Below are 21,900 nucleotides of genomic sequence, written 5' to 3'. Positions count from 1 at the left end.
TACGTGACTTTACCGAAAGAACCAAGAAGATGAATCCCTGCAGTCACGAAAGCTTTAAATCGAAAAAAGCTACTTGACAGTCCAATATTGTCTTTCACTCTCCAATTTTAATGACTGTAGTTTACTAACTAAACCCATTGATATCCATCACGGATAACACGTGCCTTTCTAATTCATAGAGGATAATAGGTATACATACATATTTTTCAAGTTCATCATCATCATCGTTATTGATCAGCACACTGTTATATGAAGGCCTACCCAAGCCGTAGCCATCTCTCACGGCCCCACGTGACGAAATAATTCACCCAGCGTGCCCCCAAATTAGTTCGCTGGTCCACGTGGATGTAGCATCAGGCAAGCTCCCTCCCTGGGAATGCGCTCCCTCGTTATTCTCAATCACCGGCCATCCCCTCTTTTAGCGACGTGCCACAATTGTGGGTAATATCCATACTTAATTTGGAGCTTTCGTGACTGCAGGAATTACTCTTTGGTTCTTTCGGTAAAGTCACGTATAAAGATAAAATAATAAATTAAATACTAGCATACGACGTTTAGATTGCAACACAAGCAATCATCATCAGGTATTAATTAAATAGGAACACAAATCTAGTATACTTAGAAATGTAATGTAATACAACAGAGAGTCGGATAACATAACAGTCAACACCCTATCTGGTTGATTACGTTCTTCCTGAGAATGATAAATTTGAGAAAGAGTAAACACAGAACCAGAGACATATAGACAGACATATAAGCAAACAGATATCACAGAGCATCTCTGTGATATCTGTCTGCTTATATGTCTGTCTGAGTATCTCTGTGATATCTTTCTGCTTATATGTCTGTCTATATGTCTCTGGCTCTGTGTTTTATCTCTCTCTCAAATTTAGCATTCTCAGGAAGAACGTAATCAACCAGGTAGGGTGTTGACTGTTATGTTATCCGACTCTCTGTTGTATTACATTACATTTCTAAGTATACTAGATTTGTGTTTCTATTTCTTGTATACCTGATGATGATTGCTTGTGTTGCAATCGAAACGTCGTATGCTAGTATTTAATTTATTATTTTATCTTTATACGTGACTTTACCGAAAGAACCAAAGGGTAATATCCATGACTGGCATTTGGCAAATAACACCAGCACACAATAATCATAAATGATGCCACGGAGTCTCGAATGCCTACTTCAGAGCAGGCAGCACAATTGGGTAATTCGAGCAGATAACGCGGTGGTGGAAATGGAGCTGTTAAGTCAACGCAGAGTGGTTCATGGAGGGAAATCATACTGACGACCCTTGACACCATTGAGCCATGTTTGGATGAAATTCATCGCTGGTGCTCATTTGTTCACGAAGCCTTACTGGGTCTCAAAAGATGTTTCTTCAATTTCTTTGAGTTGGTATTCTCACATTCTCTGCTGCATATTATAAGAGCCAAGATACACCTGAGGGCACGCTCAAATGCAACACGGGTATTTTTTAAATGGATGTATTGCAAAGCCTCGCGGCGGGGGGGGGGGGGGCGGGGACATAGGAGGCTTGCTCGACAATCGAGGTGCTACAGAGACAACTCAACTGATAGTGACACATTCACATCATAATTCTGGAGGCCACGTCTCACCTTCGTAAAATGTTTGATAATAAATAAATAATTACCCCGTAAAAACTACGTTTTTCACTATAAATCCTTTATATGCGTGGCGGCTAGAGTCCTCTCGTCCTCTGGCTTGAGATGGCTGCCACCTATGGGTCAGATGATTGCCTGCCACCATTAAGCAATTGGTAGTTAAATATAATTTTTCTTTTGCTAAAAAGTGGAAAATTTTGGAAAATAATTTTCACGAAAATAAATTGTCACGCACAACGAGTCTGTGTGCAAAATGTCAGCTCGATTGGATCACGGGAAGTGGGTTAAAAAACGACCGAAAGATTTGCACGGTCGTAAGCGCGCAAGCAAGCAAGCAAGTGAACGTAATATAAAGGATTTAAAAAAGAATCAGGCAGAAGTAGAGATCTTTCTTCGGGCACACAAGATGAACAAAGCCAACCAACTCTCCCCATGCACTAGAAGCAGATGCAGCAGCATGGAAAACCAAATATACTAAATGGCCAACTCACACATGACATCGTGGTGTCGTTGTTTCCTTCAATTGTTGTTTGTTTCTCTGTGCTGGGCTGCTCATTTGAGCGAACCTACAAGTACATCGGCACGGTGGTCCTATGCCCCTTCTGGGAAAATGTGCCGCATTCATGTATGCTTTCGAGCAACACGTGTCCACCAACATTTTATTCTACTTTAAAATAGTTAAAAATCACAAATTGTGTCGTCTGTACAAAAGACGAATTAACGTGTTTAACGACACATTTATGTGTACGTGATCTAACCCAATAATATTGGTCGCGAAAGCCTGTGTGTTAAACTGAAAACAAAAGTATGCAGCTCTCACCAACGCCGAAATGTCAATTTCATTCCACGTCCTTCACAATGAATCGATTAACAACCCAATAAAAGCGTGCGGCTTGTTGCACATGGGACCACACCACTGCTTTCATTCGTCTCGGCACGGAAAAACAAAACGAATATTGACAACGATGTGGCGGCTATGCGCATGGCCTGTAATCCAGCACTGTGGAGAGGGCCGAGGGTTTTGGTGGATCACCACCGAAAGAAACTACACAAATGTTGCGGGGCCCCCTTCCCATGGCCACTTGCTCGCCAGCAGAATGCAGAAGCAGCAAAGTGTGGACTGATATCATCCGTCTCTTCTGCATGGGATAAGAGTGTTGTCTCGCCCCCCTCGCATGCGTAGGCTTTTTCCGGGCGCTCCAGGTTCCTGCCACATGTATAATGGACGCTTACTAATATGCTGAAAACATCTTCGCATGGAGAGAACTGCAGCGGCAATTGTTGGCTCAACGCTACGTAGCCTTCCAGGTTGCCTGTGGTTCCTCGGCGAGTGTGAGATGCGATTTGCATGAAAGACGCGAGATGGAATTAATCATTATATTTTTGTGTTCAGATTATACAAATATAACGCTGTAAATGCTCATCCACATGTGTACCTCCGATGAGCATGGTTGGCTATGTACGGTGCAAAGGAAGTTCAGCAGACGTACATACAGAGAATGTGCTGATCCTTGGATCGGGTTGGAAAGTGAGCTGCACAAGTAAACATCCACCGTGTTTCGATTTAAAGCTTTTCGTGACTGCAGGGATTCATCTTCTTGGTTCTTTCGGTAAAGTCACGTAGAAGGGAAATAATAAAATAATAAAAATAAAACATAATAAAATACAATTCTCACGACGTTTCGGCCACAACGCGACAGCCCTGTTCTTCACCTGAGGACAGCTGCTTGCGTCAGACGCTGAAGAACAGGACTGTCGGAAAGACAGCGTCAGACGCTGTCTTTCCGACTGCCCTGAAAAGGGCCATTTCATAAAGAGACTAATTTAAATAGTGTTTCCTCCTGAGAGCGAACTTTTAATAATAATAATAAAACGAGCCACCACGGCTTTCGCAAAGGTCATGGATACACACGGTGCACTAGTTTGTAGTCACTTCCTATTGTGTGCAGTTCTACAATACATTTGTGCACTTTTCCCCGGGTATATGAGAGCACACCAACCTGTTACCCCAATGAGCATGGTGGTGCACACTTGTGTGGACGAATGAGTGAATGTTTGTGCGCAGGAATGTGTGTGTGCCCGGGTGCATTGTGGGAAACTGCGAGACACAGAGTGTTGTGGACTCACCTCCCCATCAATGGGAGGCAAGGAATGGTGGTGGTGGTGGGGGCTTTTGAATTTTAGTGGGGGGATGCAGGTAAAGTTGATGAGTCAGATGCCTCCTATGACTTCTGGTTCCAGGTGCTGGCTAAAGTCACCCCTCGGGATAGAGAGTCATCTTGTTTGGTTACTTTAATGCCCGAGTGGGTCATGATGCAGGCACCTGGTCTGATGCCTGCAAAAGTGAACGAGGGCCCATGTCCTTGACACGACGACCGACCGTGGAGCTCATCTGCCCACCCAAGAACGAATTGTCATTTATAAGATGTCCCTGCCATTCTTCCACTGCGATGATGGGTGCCCGCCGAGGCCCCATTCAAACCCCCAAGAGCCTGGTCTCTGCTCGGTGATGGAGGCTGCAAGGGAAAATGTCATCATCGCTTGCAGTTGGGGTTGACATCATCCCCCCCCCGCCATCATCCTTCCTCATGCTGTGGGGAAATTGGCGAGGTTCAGGACTGTGGCTCGTGCGGCTGCAATGAATGCATTTGGTAGGTGGTCCAGACCTGCCCAGAGACACTGGGCTGATGGAGGTATTCAGGCCACCGCGACGCGCGTGCTCACGCTCACCTGCATGGAGGCGCCCTCGACGCGCGCCACGTACGCAACGCGGTCCATCAGTGTCACGGTGACGGGCACGGACACAAAGAAGCCGCTCACGAAGGCACGCAGGTAGCGCCTGCCCATGTTCGCCATGGCGTGGTGGCAGTCGAACACAGTGCCGGGCTTTGATGAGGGGGGGGGGGAAACGGCAAAAAGATTGAGTGGTGGGATTAGTGGAGCAAAACGTTGAATCAGAGCCCGACTCAGCATAAACATTAGGCTACATTATTGCTTTGAGTAATGGACAATCAAAGCAGAAATGAAAAAGATCAGAGTTTTGGAACTTAAGTGCTTGAGGAATATATGACGCAGTTCATTAATTTGGCATGTTTCAGCCCTGAAAAGTAAAAACGTTGGTTTCATGCACATGTGACATTCTTAGCAGGGAATATTTTTACCAGGTAAGGCCCACTCAGGTATCGAGCTCTCTTTCAGAAGAGACCTGGCTACAAATTGTAACTGAACAAAGTGGCTTATGTCTAAATTTATAGTAGCCAAATACTCTAAACACATGTTATTTAATGTGGAGGGGGAAACCAGAGGACCCGGAGAAAAATCCACATGAACACGGGGAGATAGATATGTGAACTCTAAATATATAGCAAGTGTCAGGTTCGGATTCAAACCCAACGACCTGCTGTATACCAGGAAATGTCGGTAACATCTCGCCACAGAGGTGCCCCTAGAAAGCAGAGGTGCCCGTAAATGGAGCATGGGATGACAACGCCCAGAGGTTAGAGTTCATGCAACAAAAAGCCAGTCTTCACCAAGTTGACGACGCAATGTACGCAAGTATTTGTAGGGAAATACTAAAATCACGTTCTCTTCTACAGAGTGGACATTAAAAGACCTGTGCCATCACTGCTGACAGAAGGCCACGGCATCCTGATGTAGTGCTCCAATTCAATGTTCACAATGAAATGCAGGTGACAAAAATAATTACTGGAATGTGTCATTTTATAAAATGGGTCTCCCATTGCTGACTGGCAAAAAGGCAAATAAATCAAAATTGTATGTTACGTGATTAACAAGTGATGTCATATCTATTCATAGTGTGTGTTTTATAGCAGGCATAAATCAGTCTGTACTGTCATTAAATAATACGTGTTTAAGTGAAAGTTAGATACTGTGCGACGTTATTGGCAGGAACAGGTCACAGTGTGCCTGTATCATGGGCACAGTTCCAAACCTGCTATCAGCACATCTTAAAATACACTGGTAATTACTGGTCCACTGGAGTGTGTGATGCTACTACCAAATGCTATTCCTGGACACTCATCCCACTTGGATGCAGCACCTTATTAAATGTGTTTGTGAAATTGTATTAAAAGATATAATGAAATACTGAGTCTGCAGGGTTTCTCTCTTTAAGGGCATTTAGTTTATCAATTAAAAAAAATTAGACAGGAAAATCTCATTCAATCTCAATACCATTTCAGTAAAGTCTTGCTTGGGATGTTTGGCCACTAATTTTTTGATCCCCATACATTTGTTTGGTTTTGGAAATAAACAACAATGGCAGTTGAAAAGCCACAATATATTGCAAATTCCCTTTAACCCTTTCCCATTCCAAAACGACTGCAAAGTTGCAGGGTGGGACCCATCCACCGCTGAATGTTGGAACGTGTAAGCGGTTCAGCGATACTTTTATTTAGAGAGTCATAGCGCCATTGTTTTTAATATTGTACTCACCGCAGAGAACTATAGCGACAAGACCACACTTTCATAGCTGGCGCCAAACTGTGCCACACGCCCTCCCACATGGCCTTGTGGGAGCCTCGGTACTGATATACTTATTTTACTTTTTCTTTCCGATTCCGTTCCGATGATGTATACCTGATGTATACTTCCATCATCGGAGTGGGAAAGGGTTAACTGCCACACAAATAAGCCATCGACCTACGTGCAGTGCCTGCACAGGCATCTCACTGCCCATGCAAGAGAGTGTCCTGTCTACATGATCTCAACACAATCTACCAACCTCACCTCAAAGTTTCTCTAATTATTGACATGTCCCACTATGACTTTTTTTCACTCATCCGGAGGGCTAGAATTTGTAATGCTGGCATGGTGTACTGTGATAAATGCCCATATATTTTTGCCAACATGTGTAGTGTCAATTGAAATTACTCGCGTACGCTCATTACTGCAGATCACTCTTGAAAATGAAGTTGTCCTGGTCTCCTGAGTTCTCACCCGGTTAAACAAAATAAACTTCAACTTGCTACCGCGTACACCAAATTATTGTTGCTCCATAGATGGAAAAATCAATAGGTTTCCATTGAGGGGTTGGAGATATAACTCGGCTTATTCAAATAAAAACTGCCTAATTTTCAGTCGAATAAGTAGAAAATGTCCTTTACCATAAAATAGCTGTTCCATCAGCTGCCACTAATAGCATGGTACACTATTATTAATGCACTGGTTTCAGAGTGGGCTACCGATTGCCAGTATTTGTTAAAATATAATCGGTCACGCGCATCTTGTTTCAACTTTAAACGTACAATAGTGACTGGATCCATCGGAAATATGGTGGCATCAACAGCTTTCGGCCATGACGACATTTTGACAATGGGCCGTATACATTCACATCCCGCTCGCGAATGAGGCTTTGGGAAGAACACGTAATGTATTTTCTTGGTTCTTTCGGTAAAGTCACGTAGAAGGCAAATAATAAAAATAATAAAAATAAAACATAATAAGATAAAATTCTCACGTTTCGGCCACAACGCAAGCAGCCGTCCTCATAATGTATTTTCTTTTTAACCGGTCCTCATTATTCCCCAAATAGTTATTTGAATTAACGGCGCCTACTTGACGGCCGAAGTGCACGTAAGACCAGTGGCAATGCATGCGCAGGAACTTATCTTCCTGAAGTTCAACAGCTCGAAGCGGGAATAGCACGCAGCGCGTTCCACTTTACGAGTCATCTGAGCTGCCCTACGCACGACTGCAGCACCACGGCCATTCAGGCATACACCAGTTACTTGCATAATGGCTTCTATAAAAACAAAAACATTACGTTGCTGGCTAATTAGATAGACAAATCAAAGCAATGCTAGGAGGCCTCTGTCATTGTAATAACACATTGTGCCAATGGCTGTAATGTGTAATGTACGCTGTAAGTGCCCCTCTAGGAGGTGAGAACGGGCTTGGCAGGCTTGCGTTGGCAAAAACAATACCCATTAGCGAGTCTGTACTGTGATTAAAATTGCATGCTTTATGCTTATTTTATTACAATCATATATTGTGGGGTGTTGTTATCGTTATCAGCCCATGAGACATGAAGCAATGTAACATTTCAAATGTTTTATTATGCTTCAATAACTATCACACATTATCATGCACTGTCTGTAAAGATAAATGTGTGCAGCTAAATGTTATTCTGCTGCTGCCCAGTGCAAGAGGACACAAAATACTGGCTGCGACTACTTTGCCCGTCCATCTGGTGGCTTAAGATGATCGTCTACTCTACGAAGAGGTTAAAGACCCACCTAACTTTGATATCAACTGCTGTAGACCGATGCCAATTTTCCTTTTGGAAGGCGAATGTGTTTTTATTTTTTCTTATTACAGTTTTAGCGATGGGGCTATTGTATCGCGAATAACAGAAGCGTGGATCAGGCACGACCATGATGTCACCGTCTAATTACCATTTATTGCTGCGGGTTTATTTGCTTATCTAGCATGGTGAAGTTGCACCACGCGTGTTCCAGTCGGGGTTTTTTTTTCAGTTGCGCCAGTGTTTTATAGCACGTGAGGTCCTTTTTACGCCAAGGAGCAAATGCACCGATACATTCATATCGCTCCAATTTATAATTGATTTATTTTGGCTCGGATCGTGCAGGCATGTTAATTGGAGCTATAACCATCCGCCACCCAAAAACAGCCAAACAAATCAAGCTCTTAGCATCTAACCCAACACGAATAAAATTATAAATTGTATTGGTCGTGAAAACCTCTTACGAATAAATATTTCTATAAAATGTATTTCACAGGACACGCAAGTTGTTGTGGTCGTTTTGCAGGGACCATTTTTTGTATTATTAATTATTTGGGAGTTTGACTGTCAGGTTACAATAGATCACGATCAATTATTTCACAGGATCGTTCATGTCTACGTAACATACATCCTAGATTTACAGAAACATGTAGAAATGTATAGGGGAGCTTCTTCTTGGTTCTTTCGGTAAAGTCACGTAGAAGGGAAATAATAAAATAATAAAAATAAAACATAATAAAATAATTTTCACGCCGTTTCAGCCACAACGCAAGCAGCTGCTTTACCGAAAGAACCAAGAAGATGAATCCCTGCAGTCACGAAAGCTTTAAATCAAAACATAGGCGAGCTGTTATGGGAATTGAGACTATGAACTTCACACACAAAACTGTGGCAAGAACACTTAACAACTCGGCTATGCAACTACCCCATATAAGTTATCCAGTATACATGTTGATATACAATACTGGCATCCACTAGACAAGGAACAATTAATTAATGAACAATTATAACGGATTCCGATACTCATTATATATGCATTGTATTATACGTGTAAAATTGAAAATGAAATATTCATGAAATGACATTAACATTTTTCACTCAAGCAAATGCAACAAATGAGACAGAATGAGATGGAAGGAGACAAATGAAATGAAGGCAGAAAATACAAATTAATAAGTACAAACAAGACAAAAAAATAACAGATACTTGAATTAAATCACGAACCAGAACTTGTATCGATGTATATTGTTCTGTACATACCTACATATCACATAGTAAACACAATACAATGTTATCACCTACTGGAGATCATTAACCCACAATTATTTTCAGCATTGATTTTCATGAGATATAGTCTATTACACATGCTTTCAAATAATGCCCCGCTAATCTTACAATTATGGCTCAAATGCCAATATGAATTAAGAACATGCATGAGGTCCAATACAGCACTGCACCAGTTAAGAGTCATTAAATAACAAAAAACGGATTTCTAATCAATGATAAATCAGCAACATATTACAATGACAATTACTTTTACAATAGAGTGCCTTCATTAATGCCTAGACATTCTTTATATTTTTAACTACAGTATAATTGCTGCAAATAGCCGTGTAGATTTTATTGGCAAAAGTCATCTGTGGGGGCTTAAAAAATGGACTATTAAGGAGATGCACTACATTGCCTGAGCCATGGGCATAAAAATCCACAACCATTACTGTTACATGCTATAGTAGTTGTCATTTATTTAATGATTCACCCAAAGCCTTGAAAAATAAATGCAATAAAAAATCTGGTTGATTTTGTGTCTGGGAAAATCATGCATTGTTCATCAGGCTATAATTTGCCTAAATTACTCAAACGCTGGAATACTGAGGCCATTATTTATCTAACATTAAGTCCCAGGGTGGCATAAACTATAATCTAGAGGCCGGCAAACAATAATACTAAATTTAAAACGGGCAACGAAATTACCGAATACAATACTGTTCAGCCATTTCATCAGTCCACTGCTAGATGAAGGCCTTCCCAAACTGTCAGTCATGGGCGTCAATTAACCATACTTCATCACGCTGGTCAGTGTGGGGTAATAAGTGGGGAGTCCAGGGTCAGCTCATAAAGCACTCGACATTGTTAGCCGTGTAAAAAAACAAAGGTCTAACTGATTTTTGCTCAAATGAGCGTTTGAAGCGGTGTTCACCTCCTTGTTTTAGCCCTGTTTGCAGTCAATGGTAGATATTCCAGAGTTCAATGACAAACAAAAAATATCTCCTTAGAACAAATAACTGTCAACCATTGGAACCTCATTTGCCAGTAGCAAAATATGATAATTGGTTTTTTACCCTTTTATCTGGCAACAAAACTGACACCTTTTTTTTAACCAATGTCAACTTCCCCACAAAGTGTTACTTATTTTTAGCATATATTCCCCAGAGGGATGATGGGCAGATTCAACCACCAAGCACGACTTGAACTTGCAAGCTTCCCATTGCGAGCCGCTTGCTCTGCAGCCGAGCCACCTTGCCCCATGTTGGCCATGGTCATGAATCAGGCCGCCGGGTGCAAAGTGTCGTGCACTAAGCAATGGGCCATTTATCCATTTGGCATCCGAAACCTTCACCTGTTAACACAGAAATGCAGACATAATCCCTGCAGGTATTGGCCGAGTGCCAATCAGTAGGCCTCTCTCTGATCAGTGGGACTCAGATCTTGCAGCACCACACCTCACATTACCATGAGCACTTAGCACAGGTAATCACTCATGGTGTTGTGTTAACATTGAACCTGCATACTAGGCACAATTCAGGGCTGTGATTAAACGGAAGAATGAGTTTGTCTCGCTTAACTATGTATTTTTTTCAGTTGTCTTTTCCTTTGAAGTCTCCTTTGCTCCATTGCCCTAAATGTAACTTTAGCATTGACGATGCATATAATAGCATATTGTTAAAATAAACAAATATTAAATGCATGTAGCATAACCATAATAGTTGATTCTACTTATTAAACCAATGCAACATCATATGACTACTGCATACCAAATTATCCAAAATTTAACATGGAGTATTAAGTTTACATAAATGGTTATGCTTGTACAAGCCTGCAATCCACTGAACTGGAGATGAGGGTTGGTAGAGCACTGAGGAATAAAACCATTAAGTGCTCCAAACAACCAGGATATGAGGTACACGAGACTGCAAAATAAGTATGTTGCCCATGTGGAATTTGAGCAATTTCGATCATCTGCAACCTCTGGGCGAGTAAAAAAAATACATCCATTCCCAGTACAATCCAAGTTGAATGTTTGTTTTACCAGCAATTTTTTATACTAGTCATTTTATGTTCTTTATTGAATTTCACAGGAAACAGTTTTTTTTACTGGAATGTGCCTGTCTATTTGTAACATTCCACTTTAACCACATGCTGCTATATTTACCAAAGACCTATGTCAAAACATTCTGGTACAGGCAACACTCCAGATAAGGTTTTGGGTCTTTGCGTAATTTACCCTCCAACTCCTCTTCGCTCACAACCTTACAACCCACGACTCATATAATCCGTGTGACCTACGGGACCGGCAAAAAAAACCATCACCCGAATCCCTATTCTTATGATCCACATATATATTGTGCTTCAATGCCCCAGCATTTCAAAGTGCCTTACATCTTATCTAAATCATTCCAATTCTCAGCTGTAGTTTGTTTTAGACTAGGGGGCTCCTATTCTTGGTTCTTTCTGTAAAGTCACGTAGAAGGGAAATAATAAAAATAAACAATAAAATTCTCACGACGTTTCGATTGCAACACAAGCAATCATCATCAGGTGTGAAAACCATGGCAAGAACATTTATTTTTACGTGGCGGGTTTTTTATTTTTTTATTCTTATTTTTTTATTTCCCTTCTAATTACTTTACCGAAAGAACCAAGAATATGAATCCCTGCAGTCACGAAAGCTTTAAATCGAAATTTAGGGGGCTCCTGATGACAGCCGACCCTGTGTAGAACAAAGTGTGGCAGCATCAGAAGACAAGTGGCCATATCACCGCCCTTACAGAATGTTCCAGCCCCAGTGCAGCTTCCTTATTCCAATTATCCGGGGGGGGGGGGGAGTTTCACAAGTGGAGTTGCGCAAAAAATGCAACCATTGTCCACAGGTTAGCTGACATTTCTTTCATTTGTATTACTGTCAAAAGCAAATAAAACGTCCGTGGATCTTCCTCGCTAGCATTTAAAGACATTGCTTTACTTGTGAGTTAAGCAGTGCCCATTGGCAGAGGTCAACCTATAAGACGCAATTCTGTTTCAGTATGAAAGAGATTACAGTACAATCTTGTTCTAAATCCATCCGATGCCGATGCTGGCGTGGTTAAATTTAGATTTAAAGCTTTCGTGACTGCATGGATTCATATTCTTGGTTCTTTCGGTCAAGTCACGTAGAAGGGAAATAATAAAATAATAATAAAATTAAACAATAAAAATTATCACGACGTTTATACTGCAAGACAAGCAATCATCTCATGATGATCATCTCATGATGATTGCTTGTGTTGCAGTCACACCTGATGATGATTGCTTGTGTTGCAGTCGAAACGTCGTGAAAATTTTAGTTTTATATTTTTTATTATTTTATTATTTCCCTTCGACGTGACTTTACCGAAAGAACCAAGAATATGGCATGGTTAAGTTTAATTATTTCACCGCTCACTGTCTTCCGGTGGAGTTGTAAATCTGTTCCAGAGAAAGTTCTCACAACCCTGAACAGGAAAAACCCACATTATGAATTGCAGCTGATAGCTGGACCGGAATTTTGGAAAATCCTGACAGCTTGACCTCGGCGAAATGGACACCGCTTAATTTGTGGGTAAATCAGTGTTCCCTTTTCAGATATCAATGCAAATGTCCACTCAAATATCCACTCTAAATATATTGCCAAATGCAAGAGTAAAATATAATCCAAGGATGTATCAGTCGCTGGGTGGCGAAATCTTTTGCAAACTCCCTAAAATACTAACAGCCTTCATGCTGCTGAAATGAAATGGCCACACGTTTTGCTATAGTTGGTGGTTTAGACAAGGCTGAGTGCATTGACGTCACACGATCGCGCCTCCCGCCTTCTACAAATCACCTTGCACATGTATCACCACGATTAATATCTCCCGTGGTTGTTTCTGCAGCCTTGTACTCTTTTAGATCACGCGAGTTTCTCATCGTCCACTAAGAGAGATTAAAATTGGTTTGAAAGTAAATTCAAAATGTTAAGGGTCAGTCGTTATAACACGGGAGCTGGGTCCCATTCTCCACCACGGGAGCCATTCACTACCACGGGAGCCATTCACTACCATGGGAGCTGGGTGACATTCACCACCACGGGAGCCATTCACTACCACGAGAGCCATTCACTACCATGGGAGCTGGGTCACATTCACCACCACGGGAGCCATTCACTACCACGAGAGCCATTCACTACCATGGGAGCTGGGTGACATTCACCACCACGGGAGCCATTCACTACCACGAGAGCCATTCACTACCATGGGAGCTGGGTCACATTCACCACCACGGGAGCCATTCACTACCACGAGAGCCATTCACTACCATGGGAGCTGGGTGACATTTACCACCACGGGAGCTGGGTGACATTCACCACCATGGGAGCTGGGTGACATTCACCACCACGGGAGCTGGGTGACATTCACCACCACGGGAGCTGGGTCACATTCACTACCACGGGAGCTGGGTCACATTCACCACCACGGGAGCTGGGTCACATTCACCACCACGGGAGCTGGGTCACATTCACCACCACGGGAGCTGGGTGACATTCACCACCACGGGGGCTGGGTGACATTCACCACCACGGGAGCTGGGTGACATTCACCACCACAGGAGCTGGGTCACATTCACTACCACGGGAGCTGGGTGACATTCACTACCACGGGAGCTGGGTGACATTCACCACCACGGGAGCTGGGTGACATTCACCACCACGGGAGCTGGGTCACATTCACCACCACGGGAGCTGGGTCACATTCACCACCACGGGGGCTGGGTGACATTCACCACCACGGGAGCTGGGTGACATTCACCACCACGGGAGCTAGGTGACATTCACCACCACGGGAGCTGGGTGACATTCACCACCACGGGAGCTGGGTGACATTCACCACCACGGGAGCTGGGTGACATTCACCACCACGGGAGCTGGGTGACATTCACCACCACGGGAGCTGGGTCACATTCACCACCACGGGAGCTGGGTCACATTCACCACCACGGGAGCTGGGTGACATTCACCACCACGGGAGCTAGGTGACATTCACCACCACGGGAGCTGGGTGACATTCACCACCACGGGAGCTGGGTGACATTCACCACCACGGGAGCTGGGTCACATTCACCACCACGGGAGCTGGGTCACATTCTCCACCACGGGAGCTGGGTCACATTCACCACCACGGGAGCTGGGTCACATTCTCCACCACGAGAGCTGGGTCACATTCACCACCACGGGAGCTGGGTGACATTCACCACCACGGGAGCTAGGTGACATTCACCACCACGGGAGCTGGGTGACATTCACCACCACGGGAGCTGGGTCACATTCACCACCACGGGAGCTGGGTCACATTCACCACCACGGGAGCTGGGTGACATTCACCACCACGGGAGCTGGGTGACATTCACCACCACGGGAGCTGGGTGACATTCACCACCACGGGATCTGGGTGACATTCACCACCACGGGAGCTGGGTCACATTCACCACCACGGGATCTGGGTGACATTCACTACCACGGGAGCTGGGTGACATTCACTACCACGGGAGCTGGGTGACATTCACCACCACGGGAGCTGGGTGACATTCACCACCACGGGAGCTGGGTGACATTCACCACCACGGGGGCTGGGTGACATTCACTACCACGGGAGCCATTCTCCACCACGGGAGCTGGGTGACATTCACCACCACGGGAGCCGGGTCACATTCACCACCACGGGAGCCATTCACCACCACGGCAGCCGGGTCACTTTCACCACCACGGGAGCCATTCACCACCACGAGAGCTGGGTGACATTCACCACCACGGGAGCTGGGTGACATTCACCACCACGGGAGCTGGGTGACATTCACCACCACGGGAGCTGGGTGACATTCACCACCACGGGAGCCATTCACCACCACGGGAGCTGGGTGACATTCACCACCACGGGAGCTGGGTGACATTCACCACCACGGGAGCTGGGTGACATTCACCACCACGGGAGCTGGGTGACATTCACCACCACGGGAGCTGGGTGACATTCACTACCACGGGAGCCATTCTCCACCACGGGAGCTGGGTGACATTCACCACCACGGGAGCCGGGTCACATTCACCACCACGGGAGCCATTCACCACCACGGCAGCCGGGTCACTTTCACCACCACGGGAGCCATTCACCACCACGGGAGCTGGGTGACATTCACCACCACGGGAGCTGGGTGACATTCACCACCACGGGAGCTGGGTGACATTCACCACCACGGGAGCTGGGTGACATTCACCACCACGGGAGCCATTCACCACCACGGGAGCTGGGTGACATTCACCACCACGGGAGCTGGGTGACATTCACCACCACGGGAGCTGGGTGACATTCACCACCACGGGAGCTGGGTGACATTCACCACCACGGGAGCTGGGTGACATTCACCACCACGGGAGCCATTCACCACCACGGGAGCTGGGTGACATTCACCACCACGGGAGCTGGGTGACATTCACCACCACGGGAGTCATTCACCACCACGGGAGCTGGGTGACATTCACCACCACGGGAGCTGGGTGACATTCACCACCACGGGAGCTGGGTGACATTCACCACCACGGGAGCCATTCACCACCACGGGAGCTGGGTGACATTCACCACCACGGGAGCTGGGTGACATTCACCACCACGGGAGCTGGGTGACATTCACCACCACGGGAGCTGGGTGACATTCACCACCACGGGAGCTGGGTGACATTCACCACCACGGGAGCCATTCACCACCACGGGAGCTGGGTGACATTCACCACCACGGGAGCTGGGTGACATTCACCACCACGGGAGCCATTCACCACCACGGGAGCTGGGTGACATTCACCACCACGGGAGCTGGGGTCTCCCCGCGCACCGTCGGCTTCCCGTGTCCGGACCCCGCGCCGCGCAAAATGCAAAACTCTCCGCTCGTTCCGCGCCCGCTGAGCGAGCGAAGGGGGGCAGTGGGGGGCAAGGGGAGGCAGTGGGGGGCAAGGGGGGGCAGTGGGGGGCCAGGGCAGGCGAGGGAGGTCGACTGTCACAATCGGGCAATCAACCCCGGGGGGACTGGCGGAGGAGGAGGGGGGACGACGCGTTCACCAGCGGGAGGCGAGTTTATTCAATGAAAGAGAGGAGACACGAGACTCGTTCGCGTTGACCTCACCCGCAAAGTGCTCCAACAGGGAGTCGGGGGGGGGGGGGCTCTTACCGCAGACTCCACCCCCTCCGAGGCCCCCCGTCAGATTTCCCACCACGAATCGGCAACGGTCATTCACGGAACGGCCGCGTCGACCAATCAGGGCGATACGGGGCGTGGGGGGGGTGTTGGGGGGAGGGAGGGGGTCTCTGCTGGCGATGTCGATGCGAGCTACGGAATGTAGAGTGACGTCAGTGCACGTGGCTTGTGAGAGGCTGCGGCCATGTCTGTAAGGGAGGGGGGTGAGGCGTCGAGGGTGACGATAGACTTGACCGCCATGTTGCATAGGGGTGTTTTTGTTTTTAACACACTCCCTTCCTGGCAATTGAACAGGAGGTGTTCAGATTTTCAGACACCAAATCGATAGGGCCCAGTTTCAGCACATGTGTCAGACCAGAGAACGTCAAAAGACGAGCAGTACAAAGACAATGCCAATATTAGAGAATTTATAGCTCGGGTGAGCAGCTATACAATGCGACCTTTTTGCCAAGTTCAAGTTCAAGTTTATTTATTAGGTATAGCCCTGTGAGCCATTCAGCTCTTGCCAGTATCAAGTATGAAAAATAAGAATGTGTTTTACCCTTTCTGGCAATAAAACTGGTGTTTGAACATCTCAACTACCGGTTTTATTTGCAGAAAGTGTGAATCATATTCTTATTTAAATTGATTTTTTTTATTGCCAGAAACGGTAAAACCTTTTCTTACTTTTTCATACTTTGATATTGGCAAAAAGGTCCAATCACGTAGGCAGTAACGCCCATCGCTTTTACAAGACTAAACTAAACACTTTTTAAAAAATATATATATATATATACCAGGTACTCTTGGTTATTTAGGTAAAGTCACGTAGGTAAAGAAATTTTCAAAAAAGAAAAAAAATACAATTAAATAAATAAATATTGTATTTTATTTATATTTTTTATTTTCTATACCTACTTGACTTTACCGAAAGAACCAAGAGTATGGATCTTTGCAGTCACGAAAACTTCAAATATAGAATATATACCAGGTGTAAGGCCCACTTGAGCTATTTTTTTCAGAAGCGACCTGGCCACAAATGATAAGAGCTCAACGACGTGGCTTATCCATCACGTGGATATGTATCGCTGCCAAAATACTCGAAACGCACGTTGATGTTGATTCTATATGGCACTGACAAACCGGAGGACCCGGGCAAAAAATCCACGACCAAGGTGAGGGAGAGAAGCATGCAAACTATATATTTCCAGCAGGTGGTCAGGGTCGGAATCGAACCCACGACCTCCTGTAATTCCGTCACAGTTCCTATGATCACTGTTTCATTGCTTTCATGGCTTTATTTTGGTGATTTCGAAAAGTGTATTGGTTTGGCCATGTTTGTTTGTTGTAGTACGGAGTTAGACTGATGGCCTTAATCTAAGTTGTCTTGTGGTTGTTGTTGTTTGACTTGCATCCCACTGGGATTTTTGCACAGCGTTGATGTACGGTGTTTTTTCTGCAATTTTTTGCCGTCTTTTCTTGGATATTCTGTTTGCACTTAGTCACATATTCACTTTAAGATGTTTTCTTGTTCATGTTTTTGGTTTTTGTTTGTTGCGGTTGCACCCGATTCAAGAGCCGAATGGCTCACAGGGCTACACCTAATAAATGAACTTGAACTGTATACCAGGAGAGGTAGTTAACATCTCGCCACCGCGGCACCCTATCGTGTGTTGTCAATGCACAGGGTGATCCAGATGTCTTGTGATCCCCCAATTAATTGACCCCGAACATGTTTCTCTACTTTGCTTATACATTTCATGTTTTAACACCCACTGGTATACCAAAATAATAAAGTTTTAGAGAATTTAACGAGGGTTACAAGACACGTGGGACCAGCTTGTAGAATCAGAATATGTATTTAGACTGGAGAAAACTGACCACAATCATCATGAACACTGTCTTATAGCAGGAACATCTATAACGGGCTGAAGTTCCAAGCAATGGTAACCAGAAGTTTGTATTTATCGTGGAGGAATTCCACTGAGCTATGAAGCTCTTCTCTCACAGGTGTCCAGTAAGGGCGGGTGAGCAAAGCTACAACAACAAACAATACGGGGGAAATGATAGGGAGTGCAAAGTAGAGAAAAAGTAGTAAGTATGTAAATAGTTTAAAGCGATTTGAAGCATGTTTTATTTGGGGGGGGCAGTGCTTTGTAACGTCACATTTGAGGGGGGGTCTGACTTTTTGTGACGCCATGTGACGAAGCGGGGGGGGGGGGGGTCATAAATCGTCCAAAATCGCGTGACGTCATTTATGGACGGCCCCTTATAACGATTGTAAAACAAAAACATAATAAGGGGTTAAATCCCCATCCATAGTATATGCAATGATGAATGGTTTCTCAAAGCCGCCGACATCCCCCTGGATCTTAGGATGCAACAATCCATTTAACTTCCCACACAAAGCTATTTTCATTGCCCTATCTCTATAGTGGTCGTCCACTGAGGCATGTTCATTCCTTTGGCTATCATTCAGTTGTCAGTCTCGACCATCGTTCATCCCTTCCAGCGAAATGTCCAGCACATGCCCCTTTTGTGAAGTCAATGTCTAACTTGCATTCCCTAAATCGATTGTTCCTCTTTCTGTCACAAGCATGCACCTAGCAGCTTCTGTTCCATTTTCTTTATAAACGAAGGCTAGTTTCACCAACTAGCGTGTCCATGTTTAACCACATTGCAGAATACTCTTTGGTTTTTTATGTAAAGTCACGTAGGTAAAAAAATAAAATAAAAATAAATTACATCACGACGTTTCGGAGGCAACACAAGCTTATGTACAGTAATTTTGCTGTGATGGTGCCACCTGAAGATGGAAGCTTGTGTTGCCTCCGAAACGTCGTGATTTAATTTTTATTTTTTTTACCCTACGTGACTTTACCTAAAAAACCAAAGAGTATAGACCCTTGCAGTCACGAAAACTTCCAATCTAGAACACATTGTAGAATGCCTGCGAGGTGAGGCTGATGTCACGACAGATCTGACAAACGCACGAAAGCCATCCCCTGGTCTGCCGACTGCATGATGCTGATGGACATTAGATCCATCCACCGTTCGCCTGGACGGATAGAAACAGGGCACGGTGTGCATGAGAGTCGTCCTCCATGCTAGCCACAAACCAAACAGAGGGAAGTCGTCTCCAACGGACGTTGGTGTCGCGAACAGTAATACCATCTGACGTCAAGAAGCTGTCAATGACACCATGTAAGTAGGCACATTTAATCAACTTGCATTGATTAACAACGTTCTATTTTTAAATCCTTTATATTAAGTTCGCATGCTTGCTTGCTTGCTTGCGTGCTTGCTTGCTTGCTTACGACCGTGCAAATCTTTCGGTCGTTTTTTAACCCACTTCCCGTGATCCAATCGAGCTGACATTTTGCACACAGACTCGTTGTGCGTGACAATTAATTTTCGTGAAAATTTTTGTTTCCAAAATTTTACACTGTTGAGGGAATTTTTTTTAAATATTTAATTACCAATTGTTTAATGCTGCCAGAGGACGAGAGGACTCGCCGCCCCGATGCCACGCATATAAAGGATTTATAGTGAAAAACTTTGTTTTAACGGGTTTACTTGTAGTGTGTTTTAAGTAATCAAGTTCAGCTTCACAAAAGCAATCTACCCTCACCCACCTCGTTACAGGAGTTCAACGTTTTGATCACGGTCCACCTTCATAATTGCCTCAACGATGCAAATTTTGGTTCAAGATAAATATTAGCATAACACAAGTCATGTACAAGTTAGAATTTTGTTTTAAAATATCTGTTGAAGCGAAACGACTTTATTTAAATTCACTACTTAAAATAATTGTTTTTCAACCAACTGAAAACAGGTCCTGATTAGTGTAACGTGTGGTGACAGTTACGGGCATACCTCCATACACCTTTGGGGTTGTGTTCTCGAAAATATGAACGTAAAGTGAAACATCATACATCGAAACTTTTTTCCCATAAGGTCCCATTATATAACTTGAGATATGTTCCTAAGAAAAAAAATCTGCCCCAAAACCTACTAAATAACACTTTTCAACACAACTAACATATTTTCTCGAATAAATATGGAGAATAATAACTGGACATGGAATTCATAACACCGTACCGTACACTATACGCAGAAACTAGTACACTCTGAGTGAGGTAATGCTACATTGCCCTCTACTGCCCAAGATTCCTACTATACCTGTTTTATTTTGCTTGGTGGTCGCCCATACAAACCCTATTTAATCTCTAAGGCAGCGGTCGGGAACCTATGGCTCGCGAGCCATATATGGCTCTTCCGGTGACGGCATATGGCTCCCAGACAATTTTGAGTTGAAAAAAAAATCAGTTTGGAACTGATTTTAAAATACTTGTGATATTGCTTAATAATACTGTGTAATTTTAAAGTAAACAGAAATTCGTTTTGAAGATAAATTTCACGGGTCACGGGTCCCGTGACCAGAAGTCGCATTAAAAGTAAGACATATTTAATTTATTATACGTTAAAAATACTATATGGCTCTCAATGAAAGATATTTAGAAATATTTGGCTTTTATGGCTCTCCCAGTCAAAAAGGTTCCCGACCCCTCCTCTAAGGTCTAACTAGATCCGGTGCATTTGGACTGATTTGGCCATAGGTGGAGCACAAGCACAATAAAAAAAAAATCTCATCACATTCGTCATTAACAGTGCCTCAAACATATAGAATAGACTGACGTTTCTCCTGAAGGAGACCTTTTTTTACAAACAATGACTGTGAAGCTTTATCTGAAGGCTGACACTAAGGCTCATACAAAATTAAGGGTGCTGTTTCCTGTCTCCTTTTACCCCAAATGTCTCTGCTGCATCTCTGAAACTGCAACTTTTCTAAAAGATTTCTACCTGTCTGTGTCAGTCGTTCTGCCCTTTCCACTCTGTGAAAAACATTGGCAGATTATACACAGTACTGTATAATTTGTTAGGACATGTGAACGATGAATGCGGTGCGGTTATTTATTTATTTCTTCATATGTACTTGCAAGAGAAATGACTTGGTATGCAAAAAGCTCACAGATTTCACTGGAAAATTCTGACATTGTGAGACGCTCGATGGTAAACATGTTTATCAATAAAACCATTTTAATCACGTTTAGTTACAATGAATCAATCATAATAGCAATGTCCAGCTTTCAGATGTACTGAACCTTTGTTACCGAAGGCATCAACTTTGCAGTATTTGTATGTTTTGATATTGCATTTGCACCACTCATTTCCCGTTCAAAAGAGACATGGCTCCTATCTCCTGTTAATGTGTTGGTTTTGTAAAACAAATCTGTGCGAGTTTAAACGTACCAAAATGTAAAATTTGCATTCTGAACGCTTGTTGTCCCTAATCTACAAAGAGTACACAGTAGTTTCCATATTTCACATGCAACTGTTGTGATTAGATTTCTTAATTCACAATTTAAAGTTTACCAGTTAAAATTGTTGATAATAAAGGTTTTTGGGTTAGATCGCGTTATTTATAAATGTGTCGTAACCCTCCACCAC

General features: G+C 44.1%; 1 protein-coding gene across 3 annotated transcripts in view; it reads right to left on the bottom strand.

Moving 5' to 3' along the window:
• The window catches only part of IMMP2L (inner mitochondrial membrane peptidase subunit 2), a 251,284-nt gene extending 234,817 nt beyond the window's left edge, over positions 1-16,467 (bottom strand). Inside the window, exons 1-2 of one of the 3 annotated variants that reach the window (XM_061563041.1) lie at positions 16,384-16,467; positions 4,362-4,517 (exon numbers count right to left, since the gene is read on the bottom strand). In XM_061563041.1, coding sequence (XP_061419025.1) covers positions 4,362-4,487 — 126 coding nt within the window. In that variant the 5' untranslated portion in view covers positions 4,488-4,517; positions 16,384-16,467. Of the gene's footprint in view, positions 1-4,361; positions 4,518-16,020; positions 16,045-16,338 lie in introns of those variants that run through there. The other 2 variants (XM_061563040.1, XM_061563042.1) reach the window with 2 other exon arrangements.
• Positions 16,468-21,900: the final 5,433 nt, after the last annotated feature.

The sequence above is a fragment of the Lethenteron reissneri genome, chromosome 30, assembly GCF_015708825.2.
Source record: "Lethenteron reissneri isolate LAM-NWPU_2019-01 chromosome 30, ASM1570882v1, whole genome shotgun sequence".
Classification (NCBI taxonomy): Eukaryota; Metazoa; Chordata; class Hyperoartia; order Petromyzontiformes; family Petromyzontidae; genus Lethenteron; species Lethenteron reissneri.
Note: the sequence above shows the minus strand (reverse complement) of the source record. Positions and strands in the feature narration are given on the sequence as shown.